This window comes from Adelges cooleyi, unplaced genomic scaffold (assembly GCF_023614345.1).
Source record: "Adelges cooleyi isolate 19-005CV unplaced genomic scaffold, UGA_ACOO_1.1 ACOO_flye_CR_arks_rails_tigmint_CR_PRNA_108, whole genome shotgun sequence".
Classification (NCBI taxonomy): Eukaryota; Metazoa; Arthropoda; class Insecta; order Hemiptera; family Adelgidae; genus Adelges; species Adelges cooleyi.
In genome coordinates this window covers 17,309,752-17,328,450 of record NW_026095761.1, presented here as the reverse complement: position 1 = coordinate 17,328,450, position 18,699 = coordinate 17,309,752, and the positions used below count along the sequence as shown (strand labels likewise).

General features: G+C 33.3%; 1 protein-coding gene across 1 annotated transcript; it reads left to right on the top strand.

The window, feature by feature from the left end:
- Window positions 1-11,141: 11,141 nt before the first annotated feature.
- Window positions 11,142-18,419, top strand: LOC126844693 (vinculin). Its single transcript, XM_050583075.1, has 10 exons — window positions 11,142-11,500; window positions 13,231-13,680; window positions 13,746-13,890; window positions 13,962-14,161; window positions 14,231-14,650; window positions 14,726-14,862; window positions 14,932-15,062; window positions 15,365-15,691; window positions 15,767-16,500; window positions 16,580-18,419. Exons 1-10 carry the CDS (start codon window positions 11,444-11,446, stop codon window positions 16,838-16,840), a joined length of 2,862 nt encoding a protein of 953 aa, XP_050439032.1. The 5' UTR covers window positions 11,142-11,443; the 3' UTR covers window positions 16,841-18,419.
- Window positions 18,420-18,699: the final 280 nt, after the last annotated feature.

Genomic DNA, 18,699 nt, shown 5'->3' with positions numbered 1-18,699 from the left:
CACATGATCAGTGCTTTGAGATGGATTAAAGATTTGTATCCTATCCACGAGGTACACGTCGGAGAATTTATTCTTTATGTCATGTTGCTCAGGAATCATTCGGAGACTGAAATATTATTACAAATGGTAGCTGACAGCAGCCCTGACCAAAACATTGACGTCCACTCGGAATATAACCGACAAATAACCAGTTTCGACTCGTTTTATGACATGATAAACTCGTTTGTAAACCAAAAAAATTGTATATTTGCTGATTTCAACAAAAAATATCCAAACGTGCCACCAAATGAAATACTTGGATATGTCAATGAACACATAACTAAACTTCGAAGTACGGTACTTGATAACTACTATGACAAGTTAGGGTTTCCTGCAGTAATACAATGAACACACACACGCTGTCTTAAATTGCTAGTATTTAAACAATGATCCAAGGAGAGAAAAAAATATCTTCAAGTTAATAATATTTTATTATTGTTATTTATTTCAAATAAACAAGTTATACATTTAAACTATTTATGGTAAAGTTCACATTGACTAAAAAATTATGCTAATTAAAAATAAAAATCTAGTAAGTGGAAAGCTGTTTTATAGAAATAAATAAACCGCACTCCTAGAACAAGACTTGCAGCTTCAAGCTCATTATTCGGAGCTTATAATTAATATATACGTATACTAATACTGCAAATAGTATTGATTATAAAACAAGCAAAACATTAACTTCTTCAAATAATATCCTATCAAATCTTAAAAGCATTTTTCTTTCACAAATCAGTAAATGGGGATATATCCGCTATCATCCTCTCCTTTGTGCACTCCACTCAAAGTCATTAAGCTACTTAAATTGTGTTTTTGCCCATTTCAACCCCTTAAAATAAAAAAATTTCAAAATCCATTCTTATTGGATGCCAAGACTATAGTACAAACATACCGTGAATATTTCAAGTCGCTAGCTATCATAGTTTGACATAATATGTGGCAAGTTCACAATACATAAAATTATAACAGCTGTCCAAAGAAAACAATGAACAATTATGGTTTAAAAAACAATGTTTTTTTTACTACTGTTATTTTGTATGAATCGTACAAAATATTATAATCCCAAAGAGGTATTACCTCCATAGTTTTATAATTAATCTTCAATGAACAAACTGTTTTCCTTGGAAACCTATTGAATTTTATTTTCCAGTTCTCTCGACACCAAGATAAATGAAATGTAGCAGATTGTCTGGTCATTTCTACATTATATTTATAATATTATGTAAATCCAGTGTACAGACTTTTGTATTAAGTGTTTTTATGGTTCAAAGATTTGAGTTCCTTCGTCACAGCCTTCGGTCAAGTCTTAAAAACCTTCTCCTAAACCACCCAAATCATCTTAACAGTTTTTTTAAGCTAGAGTGATTATTATGAACCACATTTTTAAATTAAACATTTTTAAATTGTTTTGTAGCAATACAAATTAAAAAAAAAAAAATTTCATAAAGATATCTCAGCGCATGGCAGTGCGCCGGCCAAGTTCTAGCAATGCCGGTGTATCTTTACACGAACCAATTCACCCGGTATTTCTAACTCTCATATCTCTGCTACTCCTTAAGATGAGCTTTTAAAATTTGAAATCTAAATTAAACTTAAATAGTTTAGGACACGGTCTAAAATTGAAGCCTTAGCCGTTTTAAAATGGGAGGATTTCAAAATTTGCATTTTTGTTACTGACTCACTCTCACTCACTCAGTCATCATCAAAATTATAAGACACTTCCAGTATAGGTCGAAACGTGAAATTTGGCACAAAGGTAAGTCTTATGGTGTAAGTAAAGGGAAAAATCTGAAAATTGCAATTTTCTCAAAATTAATGCGATAGGTGGAGATTAATGACCTTCGCCGAACTACAGACGGTACAGGGCGCTGTTGATTCCCACGTCTCTAGTCAGCCATCATTTGGTCGTAGTTTGTGTCTTTGTTAATTCGTGTTTACTTGTATGGCAGTGTAGCAGTGTTCTTTGTTCTTGTTACGTTTCTCACATGGTTTATTATAAATTGTAATTGTACACCTAAACGTTTAGGTTTCGTTTGTACGTTAACAATACTAAACTAGATTTATAGTGGCTATTTGTATAAATTCTAGCTTCACTAATTTATTAATTAAATTACACCATAATAATTATGACTAATTTAATGACTATCGTGGTTTATTAATAAACAGTCATATTAATATAATTATTTATATGAAGGGTACAGGGAAAAAACCAGCAAAGTCACTTTTTTCTAATCTAAGAAAAACATGTTGAAGTATTGCTAAAATATGTTTTAAGAGGTTGAAGAAATACTTTTTAAAAATATTGTATGTTTTTGTTTATAATCGTACTTAAAAGTAAAGAATTGTCATTTTTAAAAAGTGACTGCTGGTTTTTTCCAAGTTCCAGACCCCCTCCCAACAATGTCAGCCTATCAAAGTAGTGATATCTACATTGTGGCCATGTCTGTTATTCCTTTAGTTCATAATCACACTTCACTTCAACTTTCATGGTACAACAACAACAAAAATGTATCGAAGGACCAGCCGAAGTCTTTCGGCACGAGAAGCAAAAAAGAAGCAGTACTGAGTTGTTACGCCTAATTAGTTTTGGGCTAGCAGCCTAACGCACACTATCATAGGTAGCTGTTCAGGTGGCATAACGGTAGGAAAATCGGACGATAGTAACACTGGATCGACGCAGACTTTTACGGAAAGAAATAGTTTATATTTACAATGGACAACAGGAAATAGAGTTTATACACAAGGGGTTTCTTATGGCCGGTTCCGGTTCGTGCAATGGCCAAACGAAAAATCTTAAAACTAAACTAAGATAAACTTAAAAACTATTGACGGAGGCGAACTAGTTCTTGTAGCTGAATGGTTCTACAAACAGCCAACTCCGCAGACAGCCAGTTGAAGCGAATAAAGTTGAGTTTTACACAGGAAGTAAATCAGATGAAGTCGGTGTAATTGACTCGGACAGAATATCAATAAGCACGAGGTCGTTGATATGAACGATTTTATTATTTACGAGTCTATGTACGTGAAAACCATTTTGTGAATCGCATATCCACGACGTTATTTCAATAATAACAGAATATTAAATTGCTACTTGTTTAGTACTAATTTTTTAATCAGAAATAATTTCAAATAAGAAAGTCAAAATATTAACAAAAAGAAATACAAAAACAGATTATGGCATAAGAAAAACCACCGACGACGAAACGGCAATAACAAGAGCAACACCAATACAGGTTAGATCATTTTTAAGTACAGAGGACGGACACAACAACGGATCAAAGAGAAATGCCAACCTACAACATAGATAATGCAAACGCGTTAACAATGAGCAACACTGCTATTTTCATTGTATTGCTTAACACTTGGCCGGTTTCTGAATTAAGCATGAAACATCTATATCAAATGTACTCACTTAGGAGTTATGTGCAAGGTGGGAAGAAGAGAACTCAGGAAAAAAGGTTCAGATCCCCTCTCAAAAAAGTCCACCAATCAAAGTAGTGGTATCTACATTGCGGCCAAGTCTGTTTTATGGCTCATTCAGAAAGGTCATATTTCATTCACAAATTGGCCAAGTATTAAGCGATACAAATAAAAGAGCAGTGTTGCCCATGAAAGTAGGAGTGAAGTGTGGTTATAAACTAAAGAAATAGCAGACTTGGCCACAATGTAGATGTCACTACTTTGATAGGCTGACATTTTTGGCAGAGGCTCTGGAACTTGGCCTTTTTTCACTGTTAGGTTTTTGTTGGGAATAAAATATTTCGCTAGCAAAAAAACCATTTTGGTTAGGTATACAAATCAATTGTAAAAATACCTATATTAAATATTTCTATGTTAAACATAAAAGGATCATTTATTAAGTATATACAAAAAAATTTCTTTTAATAATTGTAATTTTTAGTTTTCCTTTCTAAAAACATTAACAATTAAGTAATTTGGAAACTGTTATGTTTAGAATAATGGATATAATATATATTATTTAACAAATGTTATATAAACTATATAAAAACCGCTTTATTAAAGTATGACGCAAAGGCAATGTTATTTGTAAAAAACAGAACGTTCATATTTCTAATAAACACCAAATGCGGATTAAATAATTCGCTAGCAAAAAACAATTTTGGTTAGCGTTGTATGAAATAATTGTCCAATATTTCTAATATTTCTGATATTATTAGGACCAAATAAGCCAAATGTTAAATATATTATTTTACAGATCTTTAAACTAGATAAATAAGTTTCTTACAAAGAATACCGTTCAAATAACAAAATATATTGGATAATGTACTTTGTGATACCCACAATTTTATGTAAATTAGTTGCTCTTCCAAAAAAACAACGTTGATCCAATTAAAACTATAGTTAATATAAGAGTACAATGATTTTGTAGTTGCAAAAACTTAATAAAAGTTGTTCCTGTTAACATTTAGTTGTGCCAACTATTTATTTATTCCTTACAACTAGAAATGTATATTGTCCCTATATTATCCTATAGTTTAAGTTGGACCAAATATGTATTGTTTTCTGTGTTGGAAGATGGTATACAAATCAATTGTAAAAATACCTTTATGCAATATATTTTATGTGAATCATTAACGGGTCATTTATTATGTATATACAAATATATTTCTTTTAATAATTGGAATTTATAGTTTTTCTTTTAAAAAATATTAACAATTAAGTAATTTGGAAACTATTGTGTTTAAAATAAAGGATATAATATATATTATTTAACAAATGTTATTTAAACTGTATAGAAACCGCTTTATTGACTCAACATGGAGACATAACATATTAATTAAACTCAATAAAATTTTATCCAAAGGCAAAACACTCAATATTATAACAGACTTTTTAAAAGACCGCACATTCCAAGTAAAAGCAAATAGCCAGATGTCCGACGAATTTTCTCAAGAAAATGGAGTACCCCAAGGCTCAGCCCTGTCAGTAACGTTATTTCTGTTAGCCATAAACGACATAACCCAATGCTGTTCCCTACCCGTAAAATGCAACCTTTTCGCAGACGATTTTAACTACTCATGTCGAAGCAGTAATATTAACTTTGTACAAAAATTCCTTCAGATAACCACCAACAATCTAGAAGAATGGGCCGGAAAGACAGGTTTTAACTTCTCTCCAAAAAAATCAAGCTGCATAGTATTCACAAAAAAAAGAAAGGTAGGCAAACTTCATATCACTCTCGACGGCATGCCAATTCCCAATAAAAAAATCGGTTAAAATCCTTGGCCTTTTCTTTGATCGCCGTTTCACGTGGGCATCCCATATACAATACCTAAAGACCTCAACCAACAACGCTCTAAACTTACTCAAAATACTATCCCACACAGCTTGGGGAGGTGATTCCGAAACACTAATAAAAATCCACAGATCTACTATACAGTCCAGACTAATCTATGGATCCATTATGTTCAAATCTGCAACATACTCTATCCTAAAAGCAATTGATACTATCAACAACAGCGGATTAAGACTAGCTATAGGTGCTTTCCGCAGTAGTCCAATTTTAAGCATATATAACATAACTGGAGAACACCTACCCGAGACAAAAAGGATAGACTTAGCTCTAAAATACATGGTTAGAACAGTTAGAGCCAACTTCAACTCACTCACAGAGGAAAATACTGAAATTCACCAAGAATTAAAAGTAAACGGTATTATTAACACGGCTCAAATAATTTCAAGAGAACCAATGACCCATCCCCCTTGGATAGCTCATTACGCAATAAATACAGAACTAACTTCCCTCCTAAAACCTCAAACTCCTCCCCAGTATACAGAAGTCACTTTCTCAGTATACTAGAACAATATTAAGACTACCAAAAAGTATACACCGATGCTTCTAAATCCCAAGACGAAGTTGGCTTTTCAATAATATTCCAAAACAGAAATCTATTATTCAAACTTCCAAGCACATGTTCCATATTCTCGGCTGAAGCAATTGCGATACTAGAGGCAATAAAAAGAATAATACATGAAGAGCACTCAAAACATATTATTTTTATTGACTCCCTAAGTACCCTCAACAGCATCAAAATCCAATTCCATCCCGGCGATATCGCAACAAAAATTCAAAACAAACTAAACGAAGCCTCAACTATGAACAAACAAATCACGCTCATGTGGGTTCCTGGACATGCAGGCATCAAAGGTAACGAGTTAGCCGACCAACAGGCCAAAATTGCCACCCAAAATGCGGAAGTAACATTAATACCAGGGCTAACATACGATGACTTAAAAGCCCAGATTAATGAGATGTCCAACGACAAATCGCTTCAGTTATGGAAGCAACAAACTACCAAACTGAACACTATTAAAAGTTCCACCAACCGATGGATTAACAGCTTTCTAAAAAGGAAAGATGAAACAATACTAAACCGCATGCGAATCGGACACACGAGACTAACCCATGGTTATCTAATGGCTAAGGAAGAAACTCCTATATGTGTAGCTTGCGGTGTAAGACTGACCGTGAAACACATTCACGTTCTTAATTATTAGAATACGCAAACATTATGTATACCTATTGTAAATGACTTTTGTTCCACCACATCTGAAACTAATGGCCATGGATGCCGGGTTGTTTGTTATTACTAGATCAATAAAAAAAAAAAAAAACCGCTTTATTAAAGTATGACGCAAAGGCAATGTTATTTGTAAAAAACAGAACGTTCATATTTCTAATAAACAACAAATGCGGATTAAATAATTCGCTAGCAAAAAACAATTTTGGTTAGCGTTGTATGAAATAATTGTCCAATATTTCAAATATTTCTGATATTATCAGGACCAAATAAGCCAAATGTTAAATATATTATTTTACAGATCTTTAAACCTAGAAAATCGTTGATAAAAAAGTTTCTTACAAAGAAAACTGTTCAAATAACAAAATTTATTGGATAATGTACTTTGTGATACCCACAATTTTATGTAAATAAGTGGCTCTTTGTTTAATGGTAATGTTTAGCGAGATTAAACCAAACGAATAACAAGCAGTTGAAACATTAAGTTTGTGCATATGCCTATGAACCAGCTACTACCTACCGAGGTGCTTGTAATATTCTTAATTATTGTGTTTTCCGTAAGGAACCGTTTATTCGGTATAGTATAATATACTTTTCGAAAAGATTTTTATCATTTTTATTTAAAATGATTAACCGTGCATCGTGTTTGCTGGTTGTTTTATTTTCCGTATTCGTTCACCAACCGTTATGTGTTCTGGGTGCACCAGATAACGTTATAGTCAAGCTGAGGCAGCTAATGACTTACGATGGATGGCAAAACATAAACAACGTCCTATACAAAGTTCAGGTAGAAGATTCAGACCAAAATGATTATTTAATCTATTCCGCACTAAACCTTGTCAATGACCCTATAACTGAAGAAAATGTCGATGAAAAATTCTATATCATTGTCACGGTGCTCGGTTGTGAGTACATGGACGTGCTGTTCAAGTACATCATCTCGGTAAGGCTCGGTTTGTATCAGTGTCAAAATATGGAAGCTCGGTGGCGGCTCATGGGAATTCCAAACTATCAAGAACGCTTGGAATTCTATAAATCCATTAGAAAACACATCATAGACTCGTTGGATATGTTCGACCACATGGTCAGTGCTTTGATGTGGCTCAAAAATTTGTATCATATCTACGAGGTGCACGTCTCAGAATTTATTGCTCATGTCAGTATGCTCAGGAATCATTCGCGCACTGAAATTGTATTACAAATACTAGCTAACAGCAGCCCTGACCAAAACATGGACGTCCACTCGGAATATAACCGACAAATAACCAGTTTCGACTCGTTTTATGACATGATAAACTCCTTTGTAAACCAAAAAAATTGTATATTTGCTGATTTCAACAAAAGATATCCAAGCGTGCCACCAGATGAAATACTTGAATATGTCAATGAACACATAACTAATCTTCGAAGTACGGTATTTGATAACTACTATGAAAAGTTAGGGTTTCCTGCCGTAGTACAATGAGCACACACACGCTGTCTTAGAATTGCTAATATTTAAACAATAATCCAAGGAGAAAAAAAATATATCTTCAAGTATTTTATTATTGTTATTTATTTCAAATAAACAAGTTATAAATTTAAACTATTTTAGATAAAGTTCACATTGACTAAAAAATAATGTTATTTAAAACTAAAAATCTACTGCTGTATTATCCGTCTTATATAAAATAAATACATTTATCTTCAAATGATGTTGGTTTTTAATTATTTAGTCACTACTCAAGATTGCTGACTGATATTTTTATTCAGATTATTATTCGTTGATTGAAATTTCCATCACTTTTGGTAAGTAACGGATATCTGTAAGTGGAAAGCTGTATTATAAAAATAACTAATTAAGCATCAACTATCAATTTACAATTTTAACAAGTGTCTATATTTATGTGTTGTATCCTGCGAGGCTGTATTGTTAGTTAATAGCCCAACAGAGGAATTTTAAATATGATATTTTATTCTATTAGTTACACAAATATGTTACATTAAAAGTTTAATGTAATCTTTATATTGAAATTTGTCAAACAAAGTTCCGGTGAAAGTAATAGTCAAATGAAATTGATTTGAATCAACCGAACAATACAACATAACAACGGTTGATATTTTACCGCGGTGTCATTACTTACATAAAAGGATCCACAAGAAAATTTGCCAAAATCATAAAATGGTACACCCACAAACGCCTATTAATACACCTAAATGTTTTTTTTACATTTTTGCGCTAGATTATCGTTCCAAAAAAATAATGTACAAAATATAATCGTCGGAAAAGCGTGAAAGTCGTTGTACACGGCTTATTTAAATTAATATTACAAAAAAACCATAGTTAAGGTATGGAATATATAATTTAAGGAACAATCTTTGACGGTGATTTGTCATCATTTCAGTTTACCGTTTATTTACCTTGAGCTCGTTTTCCTGGCAGTAATGACTTTTATACTATTCTTTATAAAGATTATATCGTTCCATAATTATTATCACAGCTGCATTAGGCAATGGCAAATATTTTCATGGTTCTACAGTCAATTTTACAACCATATTCTAAGCTCTGTAACTGTGTTTGCAGTTTTTTTATTATTCTCAATCGTTTAAGGAACGTTTTTTTTACCGTGTTTTACTGTACAAGGAAATATGTGTGTCGTCGGTCAAACGTATAATGATTACAAGGTTTGTGGTTAGCCGTTGCCCTCATAATATTATCTAATTTGTATCTCATCCATTGTTTATCAATAATGTTCAAGTATTGGCTTTACAATGATGCGTTTTGTAAAAATGTTTGTATTTTTCATTGTTCTAAATATTAATGCCGTCCTAAATTTCAAGCTTAAGTATAGGCACTTTAAAAGTAATTATTATTGCCGGGTTATCGACAAGTCCCCAATTATTTTCAATTAAAAAAATTAACGAAATGTATGCGTTACCATATTTAAGTTTCAAAAGTTGATACAGACTAGAAAATACTAGAAAGGTAAACAATATTAAGAAATGTTATAAAATCTTTAGAAAATTTATAAATTATGTAAAATGTTATTTTCCCCCGAAAAAAATGATACAGTTTTTTTATCTCTTAAAAACCTAATTAAATTGAGGGATTAACGATAAGGTAACATAATCGACGGCCTCGTGTCATCTTTTTCGGTTTCCTGTGTTATTTATAAAATAATAATAATTAAATATTTATATTATACAACGGACCTATGTTGACATAGTTTTATATTTGAATAAAATAATTTTTTTTTTTGGTTTTAAACGCGATACAAACAGATAAAAACATCATCAATTTTTGAAGAAATTGCAAGTATGTTAACATTATGTAAATAAGAACTTGGAGACTACCGAGTAGGGAAGCTATCCAGTGACAGGACCAGTGTTGCCAAACGTACGGTAATTACCGTTCATAAAATATGAATTGATGGATCCTGTACAGCTTTGTTATATTATAATTCGCCAAGATGGTGTAAAATGTTTCGTGTACGGTAATTCAATATATTATGTAAATTACGGTAATTTTGAAGACATTGTACGTTAATCTCATTTTTGAATTCTGGCAACACTGGACAGGACAAGATTCGGCTGTGGAAATCAAACAGTGGCATTAAAAAGAAATAATTGCCAATCTCGGTTACAGCAATATTCAGCCAGTGACCAATACCAGTGGCGTACTTACGTTGGGGGTTTTCGGTTTTAAACCCCCCCAGAGCCAAGAAAAAAATTGTGAAAAAGTGATATATTATAGGTTTTTATTGTATAATTGTTACAATGTTACTTCTCTGAAGTAATTTAGAACTTGAAGTAGGTAAATAAATATAATAAATTAATAATTTAACAATTATATTTTTAATTATCAAGTGTTTTGTACAGTTTTGATTTTTGTTAACTATTAAAAATGCTCAAACGCATATACCTCTTCTGATATTAATATAAATTAAAATAAAATATATAATGATTGTAATCGTATGTACTGTAAACTATTTAACAGTGTCACACACAAACTGCACAATTATTGCGATTATTAATATATTATCAGAGATGGGCAAAATAGTTACCGAAATGTATTTCAAATGGAAAATTGCATTTAAAAACAGGCAGTAGAAACGTGTAAAGAAACGTTTTCAAAAACGTTTTCACTGCCAGTTTAAAATAAACACAAAACGTACGAGTAAAAATTAAAACGATATTTTTTCAAAGTATTTAATTTGGAATTTACAATTCAAATCAAAGATAAAAATGCAATTTTGTACAATTTTAAATTGGGGGGGGGGAATGGCGGCCATCCAACAAATCACTCAATTGGTTTGGAAAAAAATTGTCTATCATTTCGAAACAGGTAGTATTATTTTTTTTACAACCCCCCCCCCCCCCCCGAGCAAGATTGAATATTCAGAGCCAGTGACTAATACAATGTGTGTAATAAATAATATGGGTTTTTTTTTGGATTCGCCAGCCGTACAGACAGCGGCAGGCGCCACAGGATTGTCCGGGCGGCCGCGGCGGAGGAAGTGGCGCGGCCTTTCCCCACTCGTCCGCCGGCGCGCACGCGGTTCTCCGTAGACTCTGTAGCCCGTAGTCGCTACATGACCGTGTAGTGGGAGCGCGGCGCACCTCTGCAGCAGCTGTAGCACCGTAGACTGGTATATTACAGTAGTAGTAGAATATTGTGTTTATTTTAAGAAGTCAACGTCGTTTCCTATAAATGGTTATTTCGCTGGTCCATTGAGAGTGCGACCGTGTGTGTGTGCGTGTACGCGTTTTGCACCTTTTTTAATTTTTTTCACTATCATCATCGTCACGACCGCTGCTATCACAGTTATCAACAGCTACTCGGGGACCTCCTTTTGGAAAAATAACACACAACAAGTCTGAAAATGCCCGTGTTCCACACGAAAACCATCGAAAGCATTTTGGAACCTGTAGCACAGCAGGTAAATATTATTGTAAAAAAAAATCGTAATAGTAACAATAGCGACATGCCTATTGTGTGTATGAACATGACCATCTGTTATCTCGTCCATCATCTGCCAATGCCAACGGCAATGTCATCATTCATTGTGCCATTAAATTATTGTCTAAGATAAAATATTATAATCTTGTCTCCAAACTTGACCTAATTTCCATTTGTTTTTGTACTCTGCGACTTTTAGACGCATACAATATCGTTGGAGTGACTAAATGGATCCGTGCCAATACGGATCCATCGACAATATCGTGGTGTTTATATGTTTTTAACGAGATGATTGATTTATACAAGCATAATAACTACAGCTATATTTCACTTGCAATAAATATAATATATTATATTTAAACAAAAAAACGTAAATTATGTCACTATCATTATAGTGATTGTGTTTAACGCTTTAGAACGTTGCCCGTTCATCGTCTATATTGATGGTTTTTAATATTTTCACAAAGATCAAAATTTCTCAATGTAATTACCTTGTTTTAATATTGCTCTGTTTAATGTCTATTACAAAATACGATATCAGTTTTTTTTCTAATTGTAATTTTTAATGTTATCCATAAACTAATACACTACCTAGTATTGTTGTTGTTTTTGTCACAATGGAACATGCATACAATAATGTAGATGTGTCCTCGTTCAATTATATCCGTCTAGTTCAAACAATAAAATAAAAAACCGTGGAGCGGAACAAAATGCAGTGTTTTTTTAGTTAAATATTGAAGTTAGATAATATTAAATACGTTTGATGAACAATTGTTTTCATTTCTTTCTTTTAGATAAATTTAAAAGATTACTATAAAATCTTGATAAAATATTGTCAAGTATTATGCAATGTGTCGAAGTGAAATCATTTTATCTTTAGTCAATCAAATTTTGATACTATTTATGGCAATAAAATAATTCGGTCGATACCGATTTTAGGAAAAATACAATTTAAACCATTTTTAATTCTGACATAAACAACTAAAGCCATAAATCTGCTAAAATCGGATTAAATTGTTTATCAGTAAATACTACAAAAAAAAAAAAAAATTGGCTTATTTAAATATTTTCTCTAAATTGAAGAAATGATTATTTAGTATTATTACAATTTACAAACATACTTTCCATTAAGTAAGATTAATCTAGGTTAACTACTTCCGTATTAAATATCAACACGTAATTTGATACTGTGAGATAGTAGGTAGGTAATACCTACCTTTTCGATAGTGTTGTGCACGTGCTGGGTATTCGAAGAATGTTTGATGTAAATACTTTATTAATGAGTCATCACTCGTCATGACTCAACTTAAAGTAATTTATTTCTGTGGCTTGGATCGCATATAATTAAAACATTGAAATTATGAGCAATTTTATCAACAATTATCAAGACCACATAAGCGACATCAACCTTGTGGAAAATCTGGACTCCCATTACTAAAATGGGAATTTGGATGTTGTCACGTTAAAATAAGATTTTGGTGATGATTTTGTTATCCTTCAGCTATGCTATTTTTAATGCTGTAAGTGAGTTCTGTAGCTGGAGTACAGGATTGACTATTTTTAGAGTATAATAATATCATACATATGGACTCCATATGAGATTCTGTAACCCTCCTGTTTTAAAACATTAGTAGAAGTCACATGCCAATATTTACTCAAACATCTCGATTTAGTTGTTTAAATATTTTTCAAAAACATGTTCTGTATTAGGTTTCCAGACTAGTCATTCTACACGAAGATGCCGAAGATGGTAGTGCAATGCCAGACTTGGAAAAGCCGGTTCAAGCCGTCAGCCGCGCCGTCATGAATTTAATCAAAGTCGGCAAAGAGACTATTAACTGTAGTGATGATCCCATACTTAAGCAAGATCTACCCTCGGCACTTTATCGAGTCGAAGGCGCCTCACGGCTTCTCGAAGAAGCGTCGGCCATGTTAAAACAAGACCCGTATAGCGGACCGGCTAGAAGAAAATTAATCGAGGGTTCTCGAGGAATCTTACAAGGAACGTCTTCATTGTTATTATGTTTCGACGAATCTGAAGTTAGGAAAATCATAAGAGAGTGTAAAAAAGTGCTAGACTATTTGGCCGTCGCCGAAGTTATCGAGAGCATGGAAGATTTAGTTCAATTTCTCAAAGACTTAAGCCCAAGCCTAAGCAAAGTATGATAAAACTCGAATATTTATGTTTTTGAATTCTGTTGTTGATGTGTTTTTTATTTTTTAAGGTTTCCAGAGAAGTGGGTGCTCGTGAAAAAGAACTAACCCATCAAGTACATCGAGACATTCTAATAAGATGTCTGGATCAAGTAAAGACATTGGCGCCCATACTTATTTGCAGCATGAAGATCTACATTCATATATTGTCGGAAGGTAAAGATTTTTCATTCAACATTTGTTTAAATGTGTGTAATTTTATAGCGAGTGTAAATGTGTAATTTCAGGAGGTAAAGGTGCTGCCGAAGCCGCTGAAAATAGAGACTATCTGACCAGTAGAATGACAGGAGAGATACTAGAGATCATTAGAGTATTACAACTGACGACGTACGATGAAGACCAATGGGAAGCCGACAACATTACAGTAATGAGGAAGGCGTTGAACATAATCGAGGGCAAAGTAAACAGCGCTCATGACTGGCTACAAGTTAGTTACATTACATACAATATAAAATATTTTCTCATTTATTTATTTAAATATTCATTATTCATTTAGGAACCGTTGTCGATGCCTGGCGGATTGGGTGAAAAAGCAATTCGCCAGTTACTCGAGCAAGCTCATTTAATATCGGAACGTTGTCCACCGAAAATACGAGAACCAATACAGAAGTTGTGCTCTGAAATTAATACAATGACTAATGCGCTTTGTGAACTACGACAAGACGGTAAAGGCGCTACGGCCCAGGCCGAAAGTTTGTCACGTAGCATTGACGATAGGATTGGAGAATTAGTCAAGCTTGTGACAAAGGCCGTTAACGATACGGAGAAAAGTGGAGCTGCGGCCAAAGGACAGCAGGTCGCTCACACTCTCGGCGGACAATTGGATCAAGCCAGACAATGGTTATTGCACCCGGAAAGAAACGATAATGGTTTGGGTCAAAAAGCAATAGCATTGATTGTCGAAGAAGCTCACAGGGTAACATTTATTTTGTTTTTCTATCAATTTGCTTGGAGAATATATATTTATATAGGGTGGATTTATATTATATAGGTAGCTGATGGACTTCCTGGTGTTCAAAGAGCTGAAATATTGAATCTTTGCGATGAAGTGGAAACTTTAGCTCGACAGTTGAGTGATTTGTGTAGACGCGGAGAAGGCAATTCACCTCAAGCCCAACAAATAGCCAGGTATTAATATACAATCAAAAATGTTTCTGTTAATGTATTATTATTGCAAAAATGTCCATACTGTTGTAGAAAATTATCTCAAAAGTTAGACGAGTTGAAAAAAAAGATTCAAGATGCTGTCGTTGGCCGTGTTGTTGAAGATTTTGTTGATATCAATACACCGTTAAGACAGTTTACAGATGCTGTTCACGTGCCAAAGGGTTAGTGTATATAGCTGTTAACCTATTGCGATATTTTATTAATTATTTCTTTTAAACATTTTCAAAAATAACTCGAATGACCTAACTAAAAATAAAAGTACCAAGACCAATGAGATACTATCAAAGAAAATATTATCGAAGTTTACATAATGAATCTTACTCTTATTTAGTCTTGTGGGATCTAATAAAGAGCTCTTTAAAAGTGCGACCAATCAAGGGACAAGGGTTAAAGTTACTGAGTATTAACAATATTTAGATAATTCATTATTTCGTAACAACATGTTTTTGTTTTAATTTTAAAGGCACTCCGGGTAGAGAAGCCAATTTTGCCGATAGAGCTAACAAATTGTCCGATTGGTCCAAACGAGCCGGTCGAACAGGAAGGCTTGTTGCTGCTACTGGAAGCGGAGGAAAAAAATTGTCCGAAGCACTCAATCAAGCTGCTACACAACTCGAATCTCTTGGACCACAATTGATCAACGCTGGACAGATAAGATCACAGTACTCGGACAATAAATTGGCCGGCGAACATTTTGACAACTTGGGTTCCCAGTATGCGGACACTGCCACTCATATGCGTAACCTTTGCGATGAAGCTACCGATACAGCAACTTTCATCCGATTGTCGGGTGAGTGCATTATTATTATTATGTGTAAATAGTATTGTGTTAACATATTTAACAAAACCATCATTATTATTTTAGAGGATCAAATGCGTAAACACGCCAAATTATGCGAGGACGCAATAATAAGACACGATCCCAACAAGATGGTTGAGCACACAACGGCTATCGCTCGCTTGGGAAACAGAGTGTATCAGGTAGCCAAGCAAGAAGCTGACAACTCCGAAGACCCTGTGTTCCACGCTACGTTGAATAGAGCCGCGGATATTCTTCAAGCCGCCGTCGCCAGAATGGTTCAGGACGCCAAACCCGTCGCATTGAACACAAACGACGCACAAGCCGTGAAACGTTGGCGCGATTCAAACAATGCGTTACTTGACGCTGTTCGCGGCGTACGCGGCGCCATAACTGTTGTACCAGACCTGTATGATCTTTCTATCGAGCCGGAAATAGCTCCTCCGCGTCCACCTCTGCCAGGCGAACAAGCGGCGCCACCGAGGCCACCGTTACCAGCCGAAACGGACGACGAAGACGAAATGTTCAAGCACGCGCCGCTGCCTAATCAACCAATCATGGCGGCTGCGCATGGACTTCATCAGGAAGTGCGACAATGGTCTAGTAAAGACAATAAAATTATAGCTGCCGCAAAAAAAATGGCCGTGTTGATGGGCCGTCTGTCTCAACTGGTTCGCGGACAAACTGGTACCAAACGAGACCTGATTGCGTGCGCCAAAGCCATCGCTGAAGCTTCTGAGGAAGTGACACGGTTGGCCAAAGAATTAGCGAGAGAGTGTACCGATAAAAGAATGAGAACGGTTAGTGTTTTTTAAAAAAAAAATTGTTTAATACATACCATTAGAAGTACTTATAACATAATTTATACAATTTTTTTAGAATTTACTACAAGTATGCGAACGCATACCTACTATTGGCACGCAGTTGAAGATATTGTCAACAGTGAAAGCAACCATGTTGGGCGCTCACGGCTCGGAAGAAGACCAAGAGGCTACAGACATGTTGGTTGGCAATGCACAGAATCTAATGCAATCTGTCAAGGAAACCGTACGGGCTGCTGAAGCGGCTTCGATTAAAATAAGAACGGACACTGGCATTCGGTTGTGTTGGGTCAGACGCCAACCGTGGTATCATTATTAAGATTTGGAAGAATCGCAACTATTCATCGTAGGAGTTCAATATTTATTCTAAGCTTAATTATGCATAAGTTACGTAATAATAATGATGATAACTATAAATCATACTTTGGGCACTAATCTAAAAAAAATTAGCTGTAGACTACAATATGGTCATCTGTTGGTAAGGTATTTTTGCAAAATTATGAACTTAAAGCAAAAACTTAGGTATGTTTTTTTCTTCTTAATGATGTGACCACTGAATCATTCCATCAAGTTAATATTAATACAAGTGCCTTTTATTTTATATTGTTTGGCTGGCGGTGCTTAAATTGCAATTTATTACTCACACATTATCAAACAACGATTTATCGCTTTAAAGTCGTGCTTTAATAGAGTTACCTGTTAAATTTTTTTACTATGTTAATTATTCAGTCAACAAGTCGGCATCGAATTTGACTAAATTATTACAACGAATTCGCTATAAACTCGCATCGATATTTTTTAAATATTATTTTAAAGAGTAGTTAATATTTATTATTATTAATTTCAAGCACGATAATCAAGTGCGATTGTGGTTTTGGATTAAATTCTCAGAGCCGAGAATGAATAGGTTCTCAAAGTGTTCAAATAATTTTTAGTAGTTGTCTAGCTATTTATACTAATCGATACAAGGTATGTAGCTCTATTTATAGTGATTTATTTCAAAGTACAAAACGCTATTGAAATTGAAAAATTCGAGCTTAAATGTTTATTTTTTTAGGCATTAAAATGTGTTATTATTTTCTTATTAAATCCTGTCGTTGTACACAAATTTCAGGGTACCCGATAACCTTCTATTACTTTTTTTTATCAAAGGTTATTAAAAAAAAAAAAAAATTACAATTTTTCGTTATAAGTATGTGCATATACTTTGAGAAGCGACAACACAACAGCGCTTATATTTTATTAATAATTACCGAGCCATTAAAGTTTTATTTTTATAAGTATTCACAATATTGTTAATATGCCATATGGTGTTCTTGTTAATTGAGATAAGTATTATTTTTATAGTCTTGTTACGTTTTCGTGCTTACTAATTTTCAAGCAAATATATTATATTTTTAAAATTACAACGTAAATATGATATTATATAAAGACACGGAGTCTATAAGATACACAAAGTACGTCTTGAGTATTTTTAATACTTCATTGTAAGAGATAAGCTCCATATTATTAGTGATAAGATATTTTGTTATATTAGTCTTCCGCTAAAGCGCAGCCATCACATTAGTTACGTATTATTATACTTAATATTTAATTACTTAAAACTGTTGGTAGTCATTAATCAAATTATTGCTTATCGTACTAGAGTAAGGTGGCAAATATTTTTTTTTAATTTTATTAGTATCGTTACGCAGTGCAAATGTTGTTAATAATATATTTGATTAACTGTTCATTTGTTATAATTGCAAAAATGCATTGCGTGAACAAAACATTATGCGGTTTTATAATGTTAACATTTTAAAATAGAAATTTACTATTTTTGTTATTTATAACCGATTTTATTACGAGTTATTGTTACTTTACGTTCGGTGCAGTATAACTACTCATTTTATTGGCTAACATTAAAAAAAAATGATTTGTTCATCGATTAGACTAATCTAGTAATTGTATAAATTACTAAAAAAAAAAAACATAAATGTCTTGGTTTCGAATTAATACCATTTATACAAAATATATTGTGTTCAGTTCCTAACTTTCTAGTTTTTTTTTTTTTCACTTCATTTTTAACTAATAAAACTGTACTAATGCGTATTATTTTTTTTATTATTTATTATTATTTTTTTATATTCTAATTTTGTGTGATTGCATACACAACGTTTTAATAATATATTATAATAT